This window comes from Danio aesculapii, chromosome 14, assembly GCF_903798145.1.
Source record: "Danio aesculapii chromosome 14, fDanAes4.1, whole genome shotgun sequence".
NCBI classification, from domain to species: Eukaryota; Metazoa; Chordata; class Actinopteri; order Cypriniformes; family Danionidae; genus Danio; species Danio aesculapii.
In genome coordinates this window covers 47,056,733-47,072,210 of record NC_079448.1, presented here as the reverse complement: position 1 = coordinate 47,072,210, position 15,478 = coordinate 47,056,733, and the positions used below count along the sequence as shown (strand labels likewise).

Below are 15,478 nucleotides of genomic sequence, written 5' to 3'. Positions count from 1 at the left end.
TTGGCAGACAATCAGGGAAAAAAATTGTTTAAGGATAATATTGACCTTAAATTTGTTAACATTTTTTTATTAAAACTGCTTATTCTAACCGAAATAAAATAAATAAGACTTTCTCCAGAATAAAAACATTATTTGGGAAGTATTTGAAAAAAAAATAAAAATAATTCACAGGAGTGCTAATAATTTTGACTTCAACTGTCTATGCGTGCCCCATAAAAGGTCCAGAGTTAGAAGAATATGCAAACTGAAACACTGTGTTCCTATTTATGCATGTTTAAAAAAAAAAAAAAAGAAAGTAAATGTGCAAGTCCCCATGTCTGATATTTATAGAAGCGCTCTGGCTGTGCAGGGAAGCATCGAGGCAGCTGCTAACAAGGGAACTGAGGACAAGACAGCTGGAGCCAGATGAACACACTACAGATTGTGAAACAAAGCCTTACCCATAGGCCACGCCTGCAATCGTGCACTTCTTAAACTGCATGACGTTGCAGGTCAGGGTGCCCGTCTTGTCGGAGAAGATGTACTTCACCTGATTTCAGGAAAAACAGAGGATTAGACTGCTGTAAAATGAGTAGTTACATTAAATTAAGAGTGAATATTTTAATTTGAGTGAAATCGAATATTCTACATTAGGAATGAACTAGAATATTACATGAACTCACATACCGTAAAGGATGTATTCTTTATTCAAATTCCGGCCATTCGATAAACATGCAGGTCAATAAACTACCATCTGATATTAAGCCTTATATTATTGTCTAAGCATAATAATAATAATAATAATAATGATAATAATAATAATAATAATAATAATAATAATAATAATAATAATAATAATAATAATAATAATGATAATAATAATAATAATAATAATGATGATGATAATAATAATAATAATAATAATAATGATAATAATAATAATGATAATAATAATAATAATAATAATAATAATAATAATAATAATAATAATAATAATGATAATAATAATAATAATAATGATGATGATAATAATAATAATAATAATAATGATAATAATAATAATGATAATAATAATAATAATAATAATAATAATAATAATAGAGTACACTTCATTATAAAAAAAAACAAGACATTTTTATTTAGTGAAAATAAGTAATATATTTTGGTGACTTGAACAAAACAAATTTATTAAAAGATATTAAAAATATTAAAAGATATATTTCTTAAAATAATATTTTAGTCACTAAACACCTTTAGAAATAGAAAGGGAAAATTCAAGCTAAATATTTGTAAAAAAAAATAATAATAATAATAATTCACAAACTACAAAGTTTAACCTAAAATTTATAAATGTTCTCTTGATTTTTCCTCTTTTTATTGTAATTATTATTTAATATTGTTTTCCTAACATATCATTTTGGGTGCACTCACTTTTGCATGCTTTCGATGCTTTCCTCTATGCTATTTTGTAAGATTAGCTCCAGATTTGGCTTCAGTACTGACTAACCTACTGTATTTACATAAATATAGCATTGTATAGCATCCTATTAGAAAATATGAATTTAAAAGATAGATTTGTAACACATATCCTTGTATATATCCCTGTTTAACACAAGAGAAGTTATTTTTTTAAAAGGTTGGAAACGGGTAACCATTGACTTCTACACTATATGCTTTAATGCAAGTCAATGGCTAATGGTTTCCAAAAATCTTTAGAATATCTTCTGTAATTATGTAATTATTGTTGCATAATAAGTGTATTTACAAATGGAAACGGTAGCTTTTTTTACCTGTCCTAACTCTTCATTAAGGTTTGATGTCCGGGCCATAGCAGGTGTGTTGGTGGCTTCATACAGCATGTCAGTATCCTAAAACACAGCGCATCACAAACAACATTTCTTCCCATTGACCATAGCAGTATAACACCATTTTCATTGATCCAATCACAGATGGAATTATTTATTACACGTGGTGTATAAATGTGGCTTATTTGTCCTTTTTTGACTACTTTTAACCACTTCTCTGGTTAAGGGAGGGTCTTTGGGCAGGTATTGTCTTTATCTGATCTTTCAATGTAATGCTGCAAAAATAAAACCAACAACACAAATTAAAGACACAAGATCAACTAAATAAACTTAATGAACAGGCTAATTTGTGACCATCTGTCAGGTTAGTTTGTTCAAGTAGGCATCACTGCAGTCTGGAGACTTCCAAGTTGGAGGCACTACGACGCATGTAGGTTGGGTGACCTAAAAGTGGAGGGGACTTACACTGCAAATAGGTTGGTGTAGGTGTAGTAGACATTAATAAAACACAACAGGTTACTGTGAGGTTGGGTTTAGGGTTGTGGTAGCTGTAGATATTCATAAAACACAATGGGTTTGACATGTTCAAGACGTTACATAAATGAAAACCTCAGGAGGTTTGTAAAGCCCACTTGGAGCTCGAACCCCACCCACTTGGAGCTGGCTCTGACATCCATTTATACCCTTCTCCGTTTGTTTGGTGTGTTCAACGTCACCTCTCATAAGGCTCACGTCAAAGGGAGTATGCCCGATTTAGATTGTAGAATTGGCACAAGCCATCAATGAAAGAAAGCGATTTGATGGAAAGGGATGATGGAAGTGATGAAACTAACCAAACGACAAGTCAAAAGGGGATACAAGCTGGCTATTACTTTGTCATTTGATATTTGCAAACTATATAGATTATCAGACATATTTGTACGAAGCAATCCTTCTGTGGTCAACTAGAAGTACTGTGAAAATGGTGCTTAAAAACATTTTATTTAAAGTTTGTATGTGTGCAGCACAAGTTCTGCTTTCCCTTACTTAATACAAACTACTGTCACCTGTGGGTATAGAAAGATGCATCCTCTTATGTAGTAGCAGAACATACAGTTGTAGTCAGAATTGTTAGCCTCCTGTTATATTTTAATTATTTTATATTTTTTCGGAGAAGAAGATTTAATCAATAACTTATTTCTAATAACTGATTTCCATGATGACAGTTAGGGCTGTCACGATATCTATTTTTTGCTGGGCAATATATTTCACCCAAATTAATTGTGATAAACGATACTATTGCCACTTTATAACTTCTATCACAAATAAAATAAATAAATACATTTCAAATAAAATAATAGTTTAATAATTCAGGTACACTGTTTCAAAAACATTTTACTTATAGAATATTTAGACGTTTGAAATTAAAACATGAAAAAAATATCTTAAAACAAATACGTCATAATAAATAGTAGATGTACGTCAAAAGTAGACTTTTAAAGAATCTCAGGCGGCATGGTTTTAATAATCAGGCAGACACCAAGGCAGGACTGTTTGTTAAAGGTTTGCAGCATTTTCTTTTTTAATGCTGGTTTTTCGAGCTTGTTTAACAGCTGCATCTCTTTAGCTAAATAACGGTACCTGTCTATGAGTGTGTGCCATTTCGCGCTGTCATGTTTATATTTGCACTGGCAGGTAAATACATGCATTACAGTTAACTGTCTGAAGACCCCTCTTCAGTACCAACTGCGGTTTTTGTTCCCATGTTGAAAAATATGGGTGTAATATAATGTTAGTTATGTTGCCTTTTTTTATTGCCACTGTTCTGAAACAAATTTGACAAATTGGCTTGTCCACATACGATCTCTCCTTTTTCATTCAGCTTAAAGAAAAAACATTCCCACACCGGAGCCGAAAACTGTGACTTTGAAACCACCGCGACTTGTTTATCCTAACTGACTGTAGTTCCTAAACACGAATCAGTGGGTTCTTGCCTTCTTCACCTCCACTATCCGCTCTCTCTCGCACTCTGCTTGCATTTGCAGCGTGCGTGGAGATGCTGCATAAGCCCCGCCTTTCACAGAAAGCAGAATGCAGCACGTTTACTTACTTAGCTTGTAATAGCTTGTAAAACTTAGCTTGTAATATTATCTGGCCTAATCATCATCATCTTCATCTTAAATTTCTTTATATAAAACAGACAATATATCAAGCCTCCAAAATTACCCGCCCTCATTTTCATATATCACGCAATAAGTCAATATATCTGGCAACGCAGTGGCGCAGTAGGTAGCGCTGTCGCCTCACAGCAAGAAGGTCGCTGGTTCGAGCCTCGGTTGGGTCAGTTGGCATTTCTGTGTGGAGTTTGCATGTTCTCCCTGCGTTTGTGTGGGTTTCCTCCGGGTGCTCCGGTTTCCCCCCACAGTCCAAAGACATGCGGTACAGGTAAATTGGATTGGCTAAATTGTCCAGTTTATGTATGTGTGCGAATGAGTGTGTATCGGTTTCCCAGTAATGGGTTGCAGCTGGAAGGGCATCCGCTGCATAAAACATATGCTGGATAAGTTGGTGGTTCATTCTGCTGTGGCGACCCCAGATTAATAAAGGGACTAAGCAGAAAAAAAAAATGAATGAATGAAGTCAATATATCGACTATCGTGACAGGCCTAATATTTGTATAACATAACTTATTTGTACAGAATATTTTACTAGATATTTTTCCAGATACTAAAAGTGATTTTTAAAAGCTTAAAGTGATATTGAAAGGCTTAAACCAAGTCAAATAGGCAAGTTAGGGTAATTAGGCAAGTTATTACATAACAATGGTTTGTTCTGTAGCCAATCTGAAAAAAAGGGGGCTAATAATATTGACCGTAAAGCTTTTTATTGTTTTAAATGCAAGTTAAAAACTGCTTTTATAATAGCCGAACTAAAACAAATAAGACTTTCTCCAGAAGGAAAAATATTATCGGAAATACTGTGAAAATTTCCTTCAATGTCCAATCATTTTGGAGCTAATAATTTTGCCCTCAATTGTACATTCTCGTTTCAGTCAGTTATCTATTTATAATATATTATTGTGTTCACAAGCAGCTTTTTGATCCAGACAGGAATCAGGAATAGATGCAGTCATTTTTTGTCACTGCTAGTTCTTCAATGTCAGTTTGGCGTCTCCCAGGTTTAAAAGCAGTGTCAGCGTGTTGCCTCAAATATTATTCCGGCATCCTCAAATGGGTTATTTTGACAGAACTCCACTTAGGTTTGGGCTTGTGAAATTCTCTAGGATTGGCCCTGGAGGTTTAGGCAGTCTGAATTTAATAGACAGCCAATTCATCACACACACACTCACCCAATTGATGAAGAAAGCCTGGACAAACTTGATGACCTCCAAAGTCACCAGAAGACTGATGGGGATCAGGTTATTGAAGAGGATGATGAAGGTGAGGAAATTGAGGCCAAAATTAGCCGCTCCGCCATCTGGAAAAAGAAGAGTGAGGGGAGGAAGAGGAGAGTAAGCTGACACACAGTTTGAGCTTTGCAAGGCATGATGGGATGGGCTGGATTTGGGAGGGTTGATGGTAGGACAAAACAAACAAAAAATAAATAAATAAAAAGATGCCACAAGCTCATTTGGTCGAATCTGCAACGTTTCCACAATGCTCCACTAGCGTTGTGCGAGCATTGTGCAAACATTATTCTACAACTCTTCCATCCAATCTCTTCTAACCTATACATTTAGATTCAGAAAGTCAATTAGTTTGTAGCTAAACTAAGTTTGGGAAGTCATAGCAGCAGCCTTGGCAGTACGAACAAGATTCAAAGCACACATTATCCCACAATGCACCGGGGGGTGGGTGATCATGATCTCCAGTCTTAACCAAACATCAAACTCAACAAAGAGAGCAGCACAGAGAAAAAAAAAAGAATGTGTAATCGATAAAAGCAAGACCACAGACACAAGACAGCGCACACTTAGGGTTAAAGTCAACATGAAACAATACTTGCAACCCATTTTACTTTGTGAAATGCCTACAAAAGTGAATATTGCCAATTTTAGGAGGAGAATTTATTCTGTTAGTGCATGAACTACTAGTAACGATTTAACCTGAAAGAAATACAACTATTTTGGGTCTTAAAATGTTTGGGTTGTCAGAACAATTTAAATTTTTAGTGTTAAAATTTTATATATCAAAAAAGGCTGCAACATCAAAGCTTATTGAATGAAAAAGGCTGATACAAAGCGTGTAATGTTTCGAGCACACCGGCTCTTCATCAGACAGTGTTCATCACAGTATGTTGCTCTTTTTAAAAATTATTTTAAAGGTGGAATCACATTGTTGACAGTTTCCACATACAAAACGTCAACTTTTACACATCCCCATACAGCAAAAAAAGTTTTTTAGGCACTATTTTGTGCAAGACAGCTAACGTAATCTATCTGTTGTGGTGCGTATGGCTTATGTTATGTCGGTTAGAAGAGTAGGCCTTTAAAAATTTGCATTTCTAAACATCGATGCGCTATTCGACATCATGATCCTAGAAGTCTGGATGCGCTGCATTTTTTTTTTTTAGTTATGAGACATTCTGTCTCCACTACAATATATAGGGATTGAAGTTGTTAAGTGTCCAAGCGTGGGGGAGATCTTAAGAAATTGCTGTTACAATGTGAAGCCTTTTGGATTTTCATAACACGCTTTGTATCAGCCTTTATTTTAAATAAATTAGCATTTTTGGAGCTTGTTGCCGCCTTTTTGAACATTTATTTTTGCACTTTTTGCTGTTTGGCTGAGCACCCATTTAAAGTGATCTACATGCCTTTATTAATTTTTAAGTTTAGAATTTTAGATATTCAAAAAGGCGGCAACATCAAAGCTTATTGAATGAAAAAGGCTGATACAAAGCGTGTAACGTTTCTAGCACACCGGCTCTTCATCAGACAGTGTTCATCACAGTATGTTGCTCTTTTTAAAAATTATTTTAAAAGGTGGAGTCACATTGTTGACAATTTCCACATACAAAACGTCAACTTTTACACATCCCCATACAGCAAAAAAGTTTGAGGCACTATTTTGTGCAAGACAGCTAACGTGATCTATATGTTGTGGTGCGTATGGCTTATGTTATGCCAGTAAGAATAAATTTGTATTTCTGAACATCGGTGTGGCGACGCAGTGGCGCAGTAGGTAGCGCTGTCGCCTCACAGCAAGAAGGTCGCTGGTTCGAGCATCAGCTGGGTCATTTGGCATTTCTGTGTGGAGTTTGCATGTTCTCCCTGCGTTCACGTGGGACATGCGGTACAGGTGAATTGGGTAGGCTAAACTGTCCATAGTGTATGAGTGTGAATGAGTGTGTGTGTGGATGTTTCCCCAGAGATGGGTTGTGGCTGGAAGGGCATACACTGCGCAAAAACGGGCTTGATAAGTTGGCGGTTCATTCTGCTGTGGCGACCCCGGATTAATAAAGAGACTAAGCCGAAAAAAAAAATGAATGAATGAATGAACATCGATGTGCCATTCAACATCATGATTCTAGAAGTCTGGATGCGCTGCATTTTTTTTTAGTTCTGAGACATTCTGTCTCCACTCTCTATATATAGGGATTGAAGTTGTTAAGTGTCCACGTCATGGGGGAGATCTTAATAAATTGCTGTTACAACATGAAGCCTTTTGGATTTTCGCTACACGCTTTGTATCAGCCTTTAATAGAATAAATTTCCATTTTTGGAGCTTTGGTTTTGCTGCCTCTTTGAATATATATTTTTCACTTTTTGCTGTTTGGCTGAGCACCCATTTAAAGTGAAGTACATGCATCGTTCAGCATCGATAAGATGATATTTACTGTGTACTGATCACAAAAATCAGCATATAAAATTTTTTTCTGAATGATAGTGTACTACAGAAGACACTGGAGAAATGATAAAAAAAATTCTGTTTTGCTTTACAGGAATAAAATATATGTCAAAATGAATTCAAATAGAAAACCATTATTTAAAAATGCTAAATTTCACAATATTACTGTTTTTTGATCATATAAATTTGAGCACATGACATTTACAGATCTAACTAAATGGCAAATTTAGTTAAGTGGCAAAATGGCAAAATTTTTAAGCTAAAGGTTTACCCATAACCATTGACAAAAATCAAGAGTTATGATGCATTTAAAGAAAGCAAATGGGTTCAATTTTGATTTCATATTGACTTTAAGCATGAATAAAAAGCTTTACCTGGGGTCCGCAGAATGCAAATAATGCTCTTTCTGAGCGGTTAACAAAGGGAGTGCGTTCCCATACAGAGTCATTGAACTAAAGAGGCTGGGCAAACATACAACTGCTATTGGAACCGGCTCACAGAGAGAGGAAGAGGATTTAGCTAGTGGTGGGAAGGAAGACAGTCAGTTTGGATGTTTCAATGTAAAGGAGGATGACTCGGTCTAAAGTACCTTCCATTATATGGAGCCACACAGAGAGAGGTCACATTTAGAGAAGTAAATAATAATTGCGGGTTATACAGTATTTGTCTGCATCACAAACTCACAGTATGGAGAGAAAGAACTTGACTGTTTAATCGTCTCTAAGATGTAGCTTTCCCTTTATACAGATCAAAGTTCTGGAGGAATGCATGCTAGGAAATTTTCCCATCTAGTTCAAGTGAACTCAACGTAGAGCATTTCTGATGGTCCAAAATCAACATTCAAGAAACTTCCATATAATATGACCTTGCTGACAAATAAGATTATACTTTTTGATTCATCTTTGCAATGCTTGCAAACAAATGACCCTTGTTAGCATGTACACATCATACAAGACACAGTGAGCTAAACCAACTAGACCAAGGGGAGTATTTCCCCAAACTATGAATTTTGGACTGTCAAAAACAGCCTAAGTTGAGCCATGTTCACTTGCATTAGATGAAGAAAAATCCTCAGTTGTTTTCCTGCAAAACTCATATTTTTCTCTACATAGCGTACACTACAGTATTTACCATACCACTGATTCAAAAACAGTGCAAACTTAAGAAAACTAGAGATTCAGTTTCATGAATCAAAATAATTGTCTGATGAAAAAAGGGACAAATTTCTCAGACTTCAATGGTTCAAAAAAAAAAAGGCGAACATACTGTAAGTTTATTATCAAAATTCAGTTGCCAGAGATGATTGAGTTATGCAATAATATAATAATAATTAATTAAGTTTTAAATAACTTCACAGATAATTTCACAATAAATATTTTTGATGTATAAAGATGCTCTAAACAAACCAGAACATAAAACGTTTAACATTTTTAAAATGACCACTTCTCTTTTAAAAAGTAAAACGTAACTGTTTTTTTATTAACAAATTGTGTATGTCATTGTGTATTTAGGTTTAGGTTTAACCCTTATGTGCTGTTGGAGATGTTTTCATCCACTTTGGGGTGATTTTGAGTCTGAATTTGGTCACAACTGCAGCTAGCAGAATGATTTTTAGTGGCAAGTCTTATCTTGACACATATTTTGAGAAAATGCTTTGACTCTTTTAAAAACTCAATACACTCTGGGCAAATTGACTTCCCTTTCACTATGTTCGGGATGAAAACATCAACTAAATTAAACTGCTATAAAAAAATTTCTTTTTTTTTTGCATAAATCTGTTCATCAACCTCAGTCCTGATCAAAACTACTAAATTGTTTAGAAAATTACAGAATTTTAACTCTTTAATTGCCAAATTCATAAATGATATCACTGATTTGGTAAAAAAAAACGCATGCAAAATTACATATTTTCGATATAAAAAAGTAATTGTGGTCTGAATTTTTTTTTTTTTACCCTTTATCAAAGTCTTGGACATGTGAAACAGCATTGTCTTTGATGCATTGTTTTTGATTAAACCTAAAAAAGATTTTTCTTCCTAATTTACTGTTGGTGGCGGTTTTTGCCCCATTAACTTCCATTATAACCACATTTTTTTATTACAAAACCATGACACCATATAATCATGCATTTTTGATTGATGATGGTTTTGCCTGTTGGGAAAAGGTAAAATTTGTAATTTTTACTGTTGATCATCATTAACCCTTTAGATAGGCCCATGCACAAAAAGGCTTAGTTCCTGGATTTTATATAGAGTATAACAGCAAATTAAAGTGTGTATATGTGTGTCTGTAAGAGTGTGAGAGTGACCTTTACGCACACCTTGATGTGTCTGAGAAAATCAAAATATGCATCTCAGCTCTCAGAACTACATGGAGTAAACAAAAACAAAGACTGTGTATTAATGCACCATCAAATGTGGTTACAATGGAAGTCAATGGGGCCACCAACAGTAAATTAGGGAGAAAAAAATTTAAATCTAACAATGCATCAAAGCCAATGTTGTCACTAAACGTTCACATATCCAAGACCTTGATAAAATGTAAAGAAAAATGCAGTCCACAATTACTTTTAATATTGAAAATATGTAATTCTGTGTGTTCTTTCACCAAATCAGTGACAACATTTGTGAACTTGGCAATTAAACAGTTAAAATCATGTAATTTTTAAAAACATTTAATAGTTTTAATCAGGACTGAGGTTGATTAACAGATTTATGCAAAAACAAACTGAAAACAATATTTATCTGATGCATTTTTACAGCAGTTTAATTCAGTGGATGTTTTATCCTCAACATAACAAAAGGGGAGTACATTTGAACAGCGCACAAGGGTTAAAAAAGCTGAACGCTGTATTTTCTTTTACTTAAACCTTCACATTTTATAAATGGCTACTTCTCTTTTAAAAAGGAAGTTGAATTTTATTTAAATAAACAAATAGTGTATTTAGATGGTTTAAAAAAGCTAAACATTTTCTTTTTATTTACTTAAAACTTTATGCATCTTTCCCAATCCAAACAGATATGAATGCACACTATGTGGGTTAAAGGTAAAAAACCACACCAAGTCAGCACTGAATCATTTCTCAGAAAGGTTACAGTACACAAGTCCATCTGTAAAGGCTAACCTTCAGCAGTGCACATGCTCAGAAGCAGCAGTAGCAGCGCATCTCTCTGAACTACTGCAGATCCAGTGACATCAGTGCAGCAAGGAGTCGCGCTGCATGCGGGGTCAGCACTTCTCAAGACACCCGTCAGCACTTGTGCCGCGCTAAACCTGCTACCTGTTTTTCATGGTCAGGAGTTCAACATGGCTGACTGTTGTTGCAGGTGGCGTGAATGCATAACAAATGACTGCGGCTCAAGTGCAATGAAAGCCCATCTGCATAGAGGCACGTGCAGCCATTCAGGACACAAGCCAGAGTGAAATATCAAAGGGGTTTAAAGCCAAATCAATTATTCATGATGAAGAATTACTCATCTGCTTTAAGTGTACAAGGCTTAGATTGATGAGTGGAACGGTGTGTATTTGTAACCCTATCAGGAAAACCTTTCAGCATTGTTTTTAAGGCTAGAGATGAATGACATTATGATGCCCAGTAGAACAAAACCAAATAAATCCCATTTGGTCAAGAGTTGCTGGATAGATGACCCAGTTAGCTCGCAGATGTTAAAGCTACACCATCTGGCTGCATTACATCCAAACTGTGGATAAATAAACTACCATTCAAATGAATGATAATCAAACACTGGTGCTTCCAGATTTTTGAACTGTAATGTTTGCTTATTTGGAACAAACAAAGTACAGTAATACAGTTAATAATTAATACTTATAATTAATAATAATAATAATAATAATAATAATATTAATAATAATAATTATTATTATTATAATTATTATTATTATTAGTAGTAGTAGTAGTGGTATAATTATTATTATTAGTAGTAGTAGTAGTAGTGGTATAATTATTATTATTATTATTATTATTATTATTATTATTATTATTAATTTGAAAATAACTGACGTATCTAACTTGTATTTCTGCGCAGAATTTTGTTAAAAATCTGCAGATTTATGCGGAATTATTTTGTGAGTATCATAACTAAAATCTTGATATGTGAAACAAAAAGTAATACCTTTTTGAAAAAAAAAGTAATAACTTATTTAATGTTTACAATGCAGATCCAATTAGATCCAGTTATTTGGTATCTCATATAATATCTCTCCTAAAAGACTGAAAATATTAACTTTACAAGCTGTATTGTAAATAAATCATATGAATATTTTCATATTAGTCATTATTATTACTGAAATTAATTTAAAAACTGAATAAATATAAATTTATACACATTTACACAAGTAAATAAACAGAATGAATGATGGGCTAAAAATCTGCGCATGCTGATTACGTGTAGGCCTAGTTATTAGTAATTAATAAACTTATGGTAACTAATAACCTTCACTTTTTCGACTTAGATTGTACTGCTGTAATGTTTTGTAATGAAACAATAATTATTGCGAAAACCGCTATTCAAATAAACTTGAATTGAATAGTGTAGTTGCTCGATGCATTCTAAACCTTAATCAAATCTACAACAAAACAGAAGCATTCACGGATCATAAAGTAATATACACACAGAAGTAGCATGCAAACGACAAATCAATGCCACCTCTCTCTTTTACAGCTCCACCAGGAAGGCAAAGAACAAACCAAGAAGGCCGAGTCTCCCTCCTTTAGAAGAATAATCAATTTCATGATGAAAACACCCGATTTATGGCCTCACCGTTCTCTCGCATGGTGCTTGACTTCATTATTTCCGTTCTGAGCTCTATGTTTATAATTACATCATGTGGTGCATCTCAGCATTTGACGACACTTTCGATGAACTTGTAGAGTAACGCCAAGAAGAGAAGCGGTGTAGACCATAAAGCAAGCTGCGATCGATCCGGACACAAAAACAGCCCCTCCTATTTAAATCAAGAGTAATGACGCTGGTGACGCGGTAATCAATCCGCAAGTGGCTCCTGCCGCAAACGTAACCCATTTCAGCCTCTCATTTGGTGCACACAATTGTTTGTTTTTCTCTTTTCCCAATTACCTGGAGGCAAACAGCAGATGTGTTCCCATCGCTGCTCATTAAACATTAATGGTATTGCATTTCTTAATATCGTGCGTTTACAATCCAAACATTAAGCTTATTAGCATGGATCTCCCTAACTAGGGCCTGTGGGGCAAAGTTAACCCTTGGTAACCTTTGATTTGGGCCGAGGAGAGGAAGAATGATGGGGATGGTTTGGAGCAGGGGTGCCCAAACTTTTTCTTATGAAGGGCCAAGAACCAAACTTGATTGAGGGGTGTGGGCAAACAATAAATTAACTAACCCTTATGTGCTGTTAGGTATGTTTTCATACACTCGGGGGTGATTTTGAGTCTTAATTTGGCCTTTCTCTGTTTCAGCTAGCAGAATGATTTTGGTGGCAAGTCTTATTTTGACACATATTTTGAGAAAATGCTTAGAATTTTTTAAAAACTCAACAATACACTCTGGGCAAATTTACCACCCTTTTTGTTATGTTTGAAATGAAAACATCCACTAAATTAAACCGCTGTAAAAATTGTTTTCTTCAATTTTTTTTTGCTTAAATCTGTTCATCAACCTCAGTCCTGATCAAAACTACTAAATTGTTTAGAAAATTACAGGATTTTAACTCTTTGAATGCCAAATTCATAAATTATGTCACTGATTTGGTGAAAAAACACAAACAAAAATGACGCATTTTCAATATAAAAAGTAATTGTGGACTGAATTTTTTTTTACCTTTTATCTAAGTCTTGGACATGTGAAACAGCATTATCTTTGATGCATTGTTTTTGATTAATTTTCTTTTTTTTCTTCCTACTTTACTGTTGGTGGCTGTTTTTGCCCCATTAACTTCCATTATAATCACATTTTTTGATTACAAAACACCATGACACCATATAATCATGCATTTTTGATTGTTGGTGGTTTTCCCTGTGGGGAAGAGGTAAAATTTGTAATCTTCACTGGTGATCATCAGTTGGCAGCATTAACCCTTTAGATAGGCCTGTGCTAAAAAAGCTTAGTTTCTGGATTTTATATGGAGTATAACGGCAAATTAAAGTGTGTGTATCTGTGTCTGTGAGTGTGTGAAAGTGTCTGAGAAAATCAAAATATGCATCTCAGCTCTCAGAACTACATGGAGTAAACAAAAACAAAGACTGTATTAATGCACCATCAAATGTGGTTACAATGGAAGTCAATGGGGTCACCAACAGTAAATTAGGGAGAAAAAAAAAGAAAATCTAACAATGCATCAAAGCCAATGTTGTTACTAATCGTTCACATCTCCAAGACTGTGATAAAAGGTTGAAAAATCCATTTCACAATTACTTTTTATATTAAAGATAAGTCATTTTGGGTGTTCTTTCACCAAATCAGTGAGATCATTTGTGAATTTGGTAATTAAACAGTTAAAATCTTGTAATTTTCTGAACAATTTAGTTTTGATCAGGACTGAGGTTGATTAACAGATTTATGCAACAAAACTGAAAAAAAAGATCTGATGCATTTTTACAGCAGTTTAATTTAGTGGATATTTTCATCACAAACGTAACAAAAGGGGAGTAAATTTGAACAGTGCACAAGGGTTAAATTAAAAACATACACAATGCCATTAATATAATGGAGTTCAATGCAGAATACACTAAGCTGCACCTGCCTTTTGCCTTGTGCATTGCTCTTTATCAATCGAGTGACAGTATTTACATTTTAAAAAATCTGAGTCACTTACAAAACAAAATAAATTACAAAGCAATCAAACAAAAGGTTACATTTCATTCAAAATGATGATCTCTGTCAAAGATATTAACCCCAACCACCTCCCCCACATTCTCCCTCTGGGATGGTCGGCCAAATCAAAGAGTCGAATGAGCCAACTTTGGCCCGTGGGTTCTAGTTTGGGCATCTCTGGTTTACAGATTTAAATCGGACTTAATGTTTTGTTTGTTTTATTGTTAAAAGCTAACTTAAATGAACAGGTTTAATTAAATGGTGTAAATAATTCAAATTTAGCTTAAATGTACATATTGTCACCCGACGACTAGAGGACACATTAAAGGTGCAGTATGTAAGTTTGACTGAGTGGTTAAACTAGGTATTGCATTCCTGAATCAAAACACGCTAGCGCAGGTGGCCAGATTGAGTGTGCCAAACTATCAAGCCTAAATGCTGAATTAAGGCTGATTTAAATCGTGTTCTAATAAAGGCAACTGTGCACGATAGAAGGAATATTTTCATATTAAAAGGAGATTTTGTACTAACCAACACCTGAAATTTATATTTTAGAAACGATTTCTATTTTTTTATTTTTTTTGCAGCTGAACAACAGAAAACTGACTGATCACACCAGCTACACCTCATGTGCTTTATTCAGTGTTAAATTCTAATAATTTGAGTTTGAATGCCCTTTTACATGACATTTATTGCCATACTGAGAGCAGCAGATTGTTTACCTCAGAAAATAAAATAAAACATTTAAATTTGAACTTTAGAACTGTGCATTAATGCAAACCAACACATATCAGTGATTCAGCATCTACATTCAATAATGTTAAAAAGGTTTAATATTTATTATTAAGATTATAGACCTGACCATTTCATGAGTGAGTGCACTATTCTGTGCTTCTGAATGGCTGTATTTAAATTTCTGTGGTGTTTCGTCTGGTGGAAACAGCCAAATTGCTTATCACTGCAAATCTCGTCATGAAGCACGTTGTTAGGACACACGGGTTACAACGTAACCTGCTCACCTTATGTTTACGGTCGGAATATTTATACTATTTCCCAA

The 15,478-nt window shown here is 34.5% G+C and overlaps 1 protein-coding gene across 1 annotated transcript in view; it reads right to left on the bottom strand.

Moving 5' to 3' along the window:
* Nucleotides 1-15,478, bottom strand: part of atp8a1 (ATPase phospholipid transporting 8A1) — a 336,556-nt gene that overhangs the window by 207,731 nt on the left and 113,347 nt on the right. Inside the window, exons 12-14 of the mRNA XM_056471711.1 lie at nt 5,113-5,240; nt 1,770-1,847; nt 441-529 (exon numbers count right to left, since the gene is read on the bottom strand). Coding sequence (XP_056327686.1) covers nt 441-529; nt 1,770-1,847; nt 5,113-5,240 — 295 coding nt within the window. The remainder of the gene's footprint in view (nt 1-440; nt 530-1,769; nt 1,848-5,112; nt 5,241-15,478) is intronic.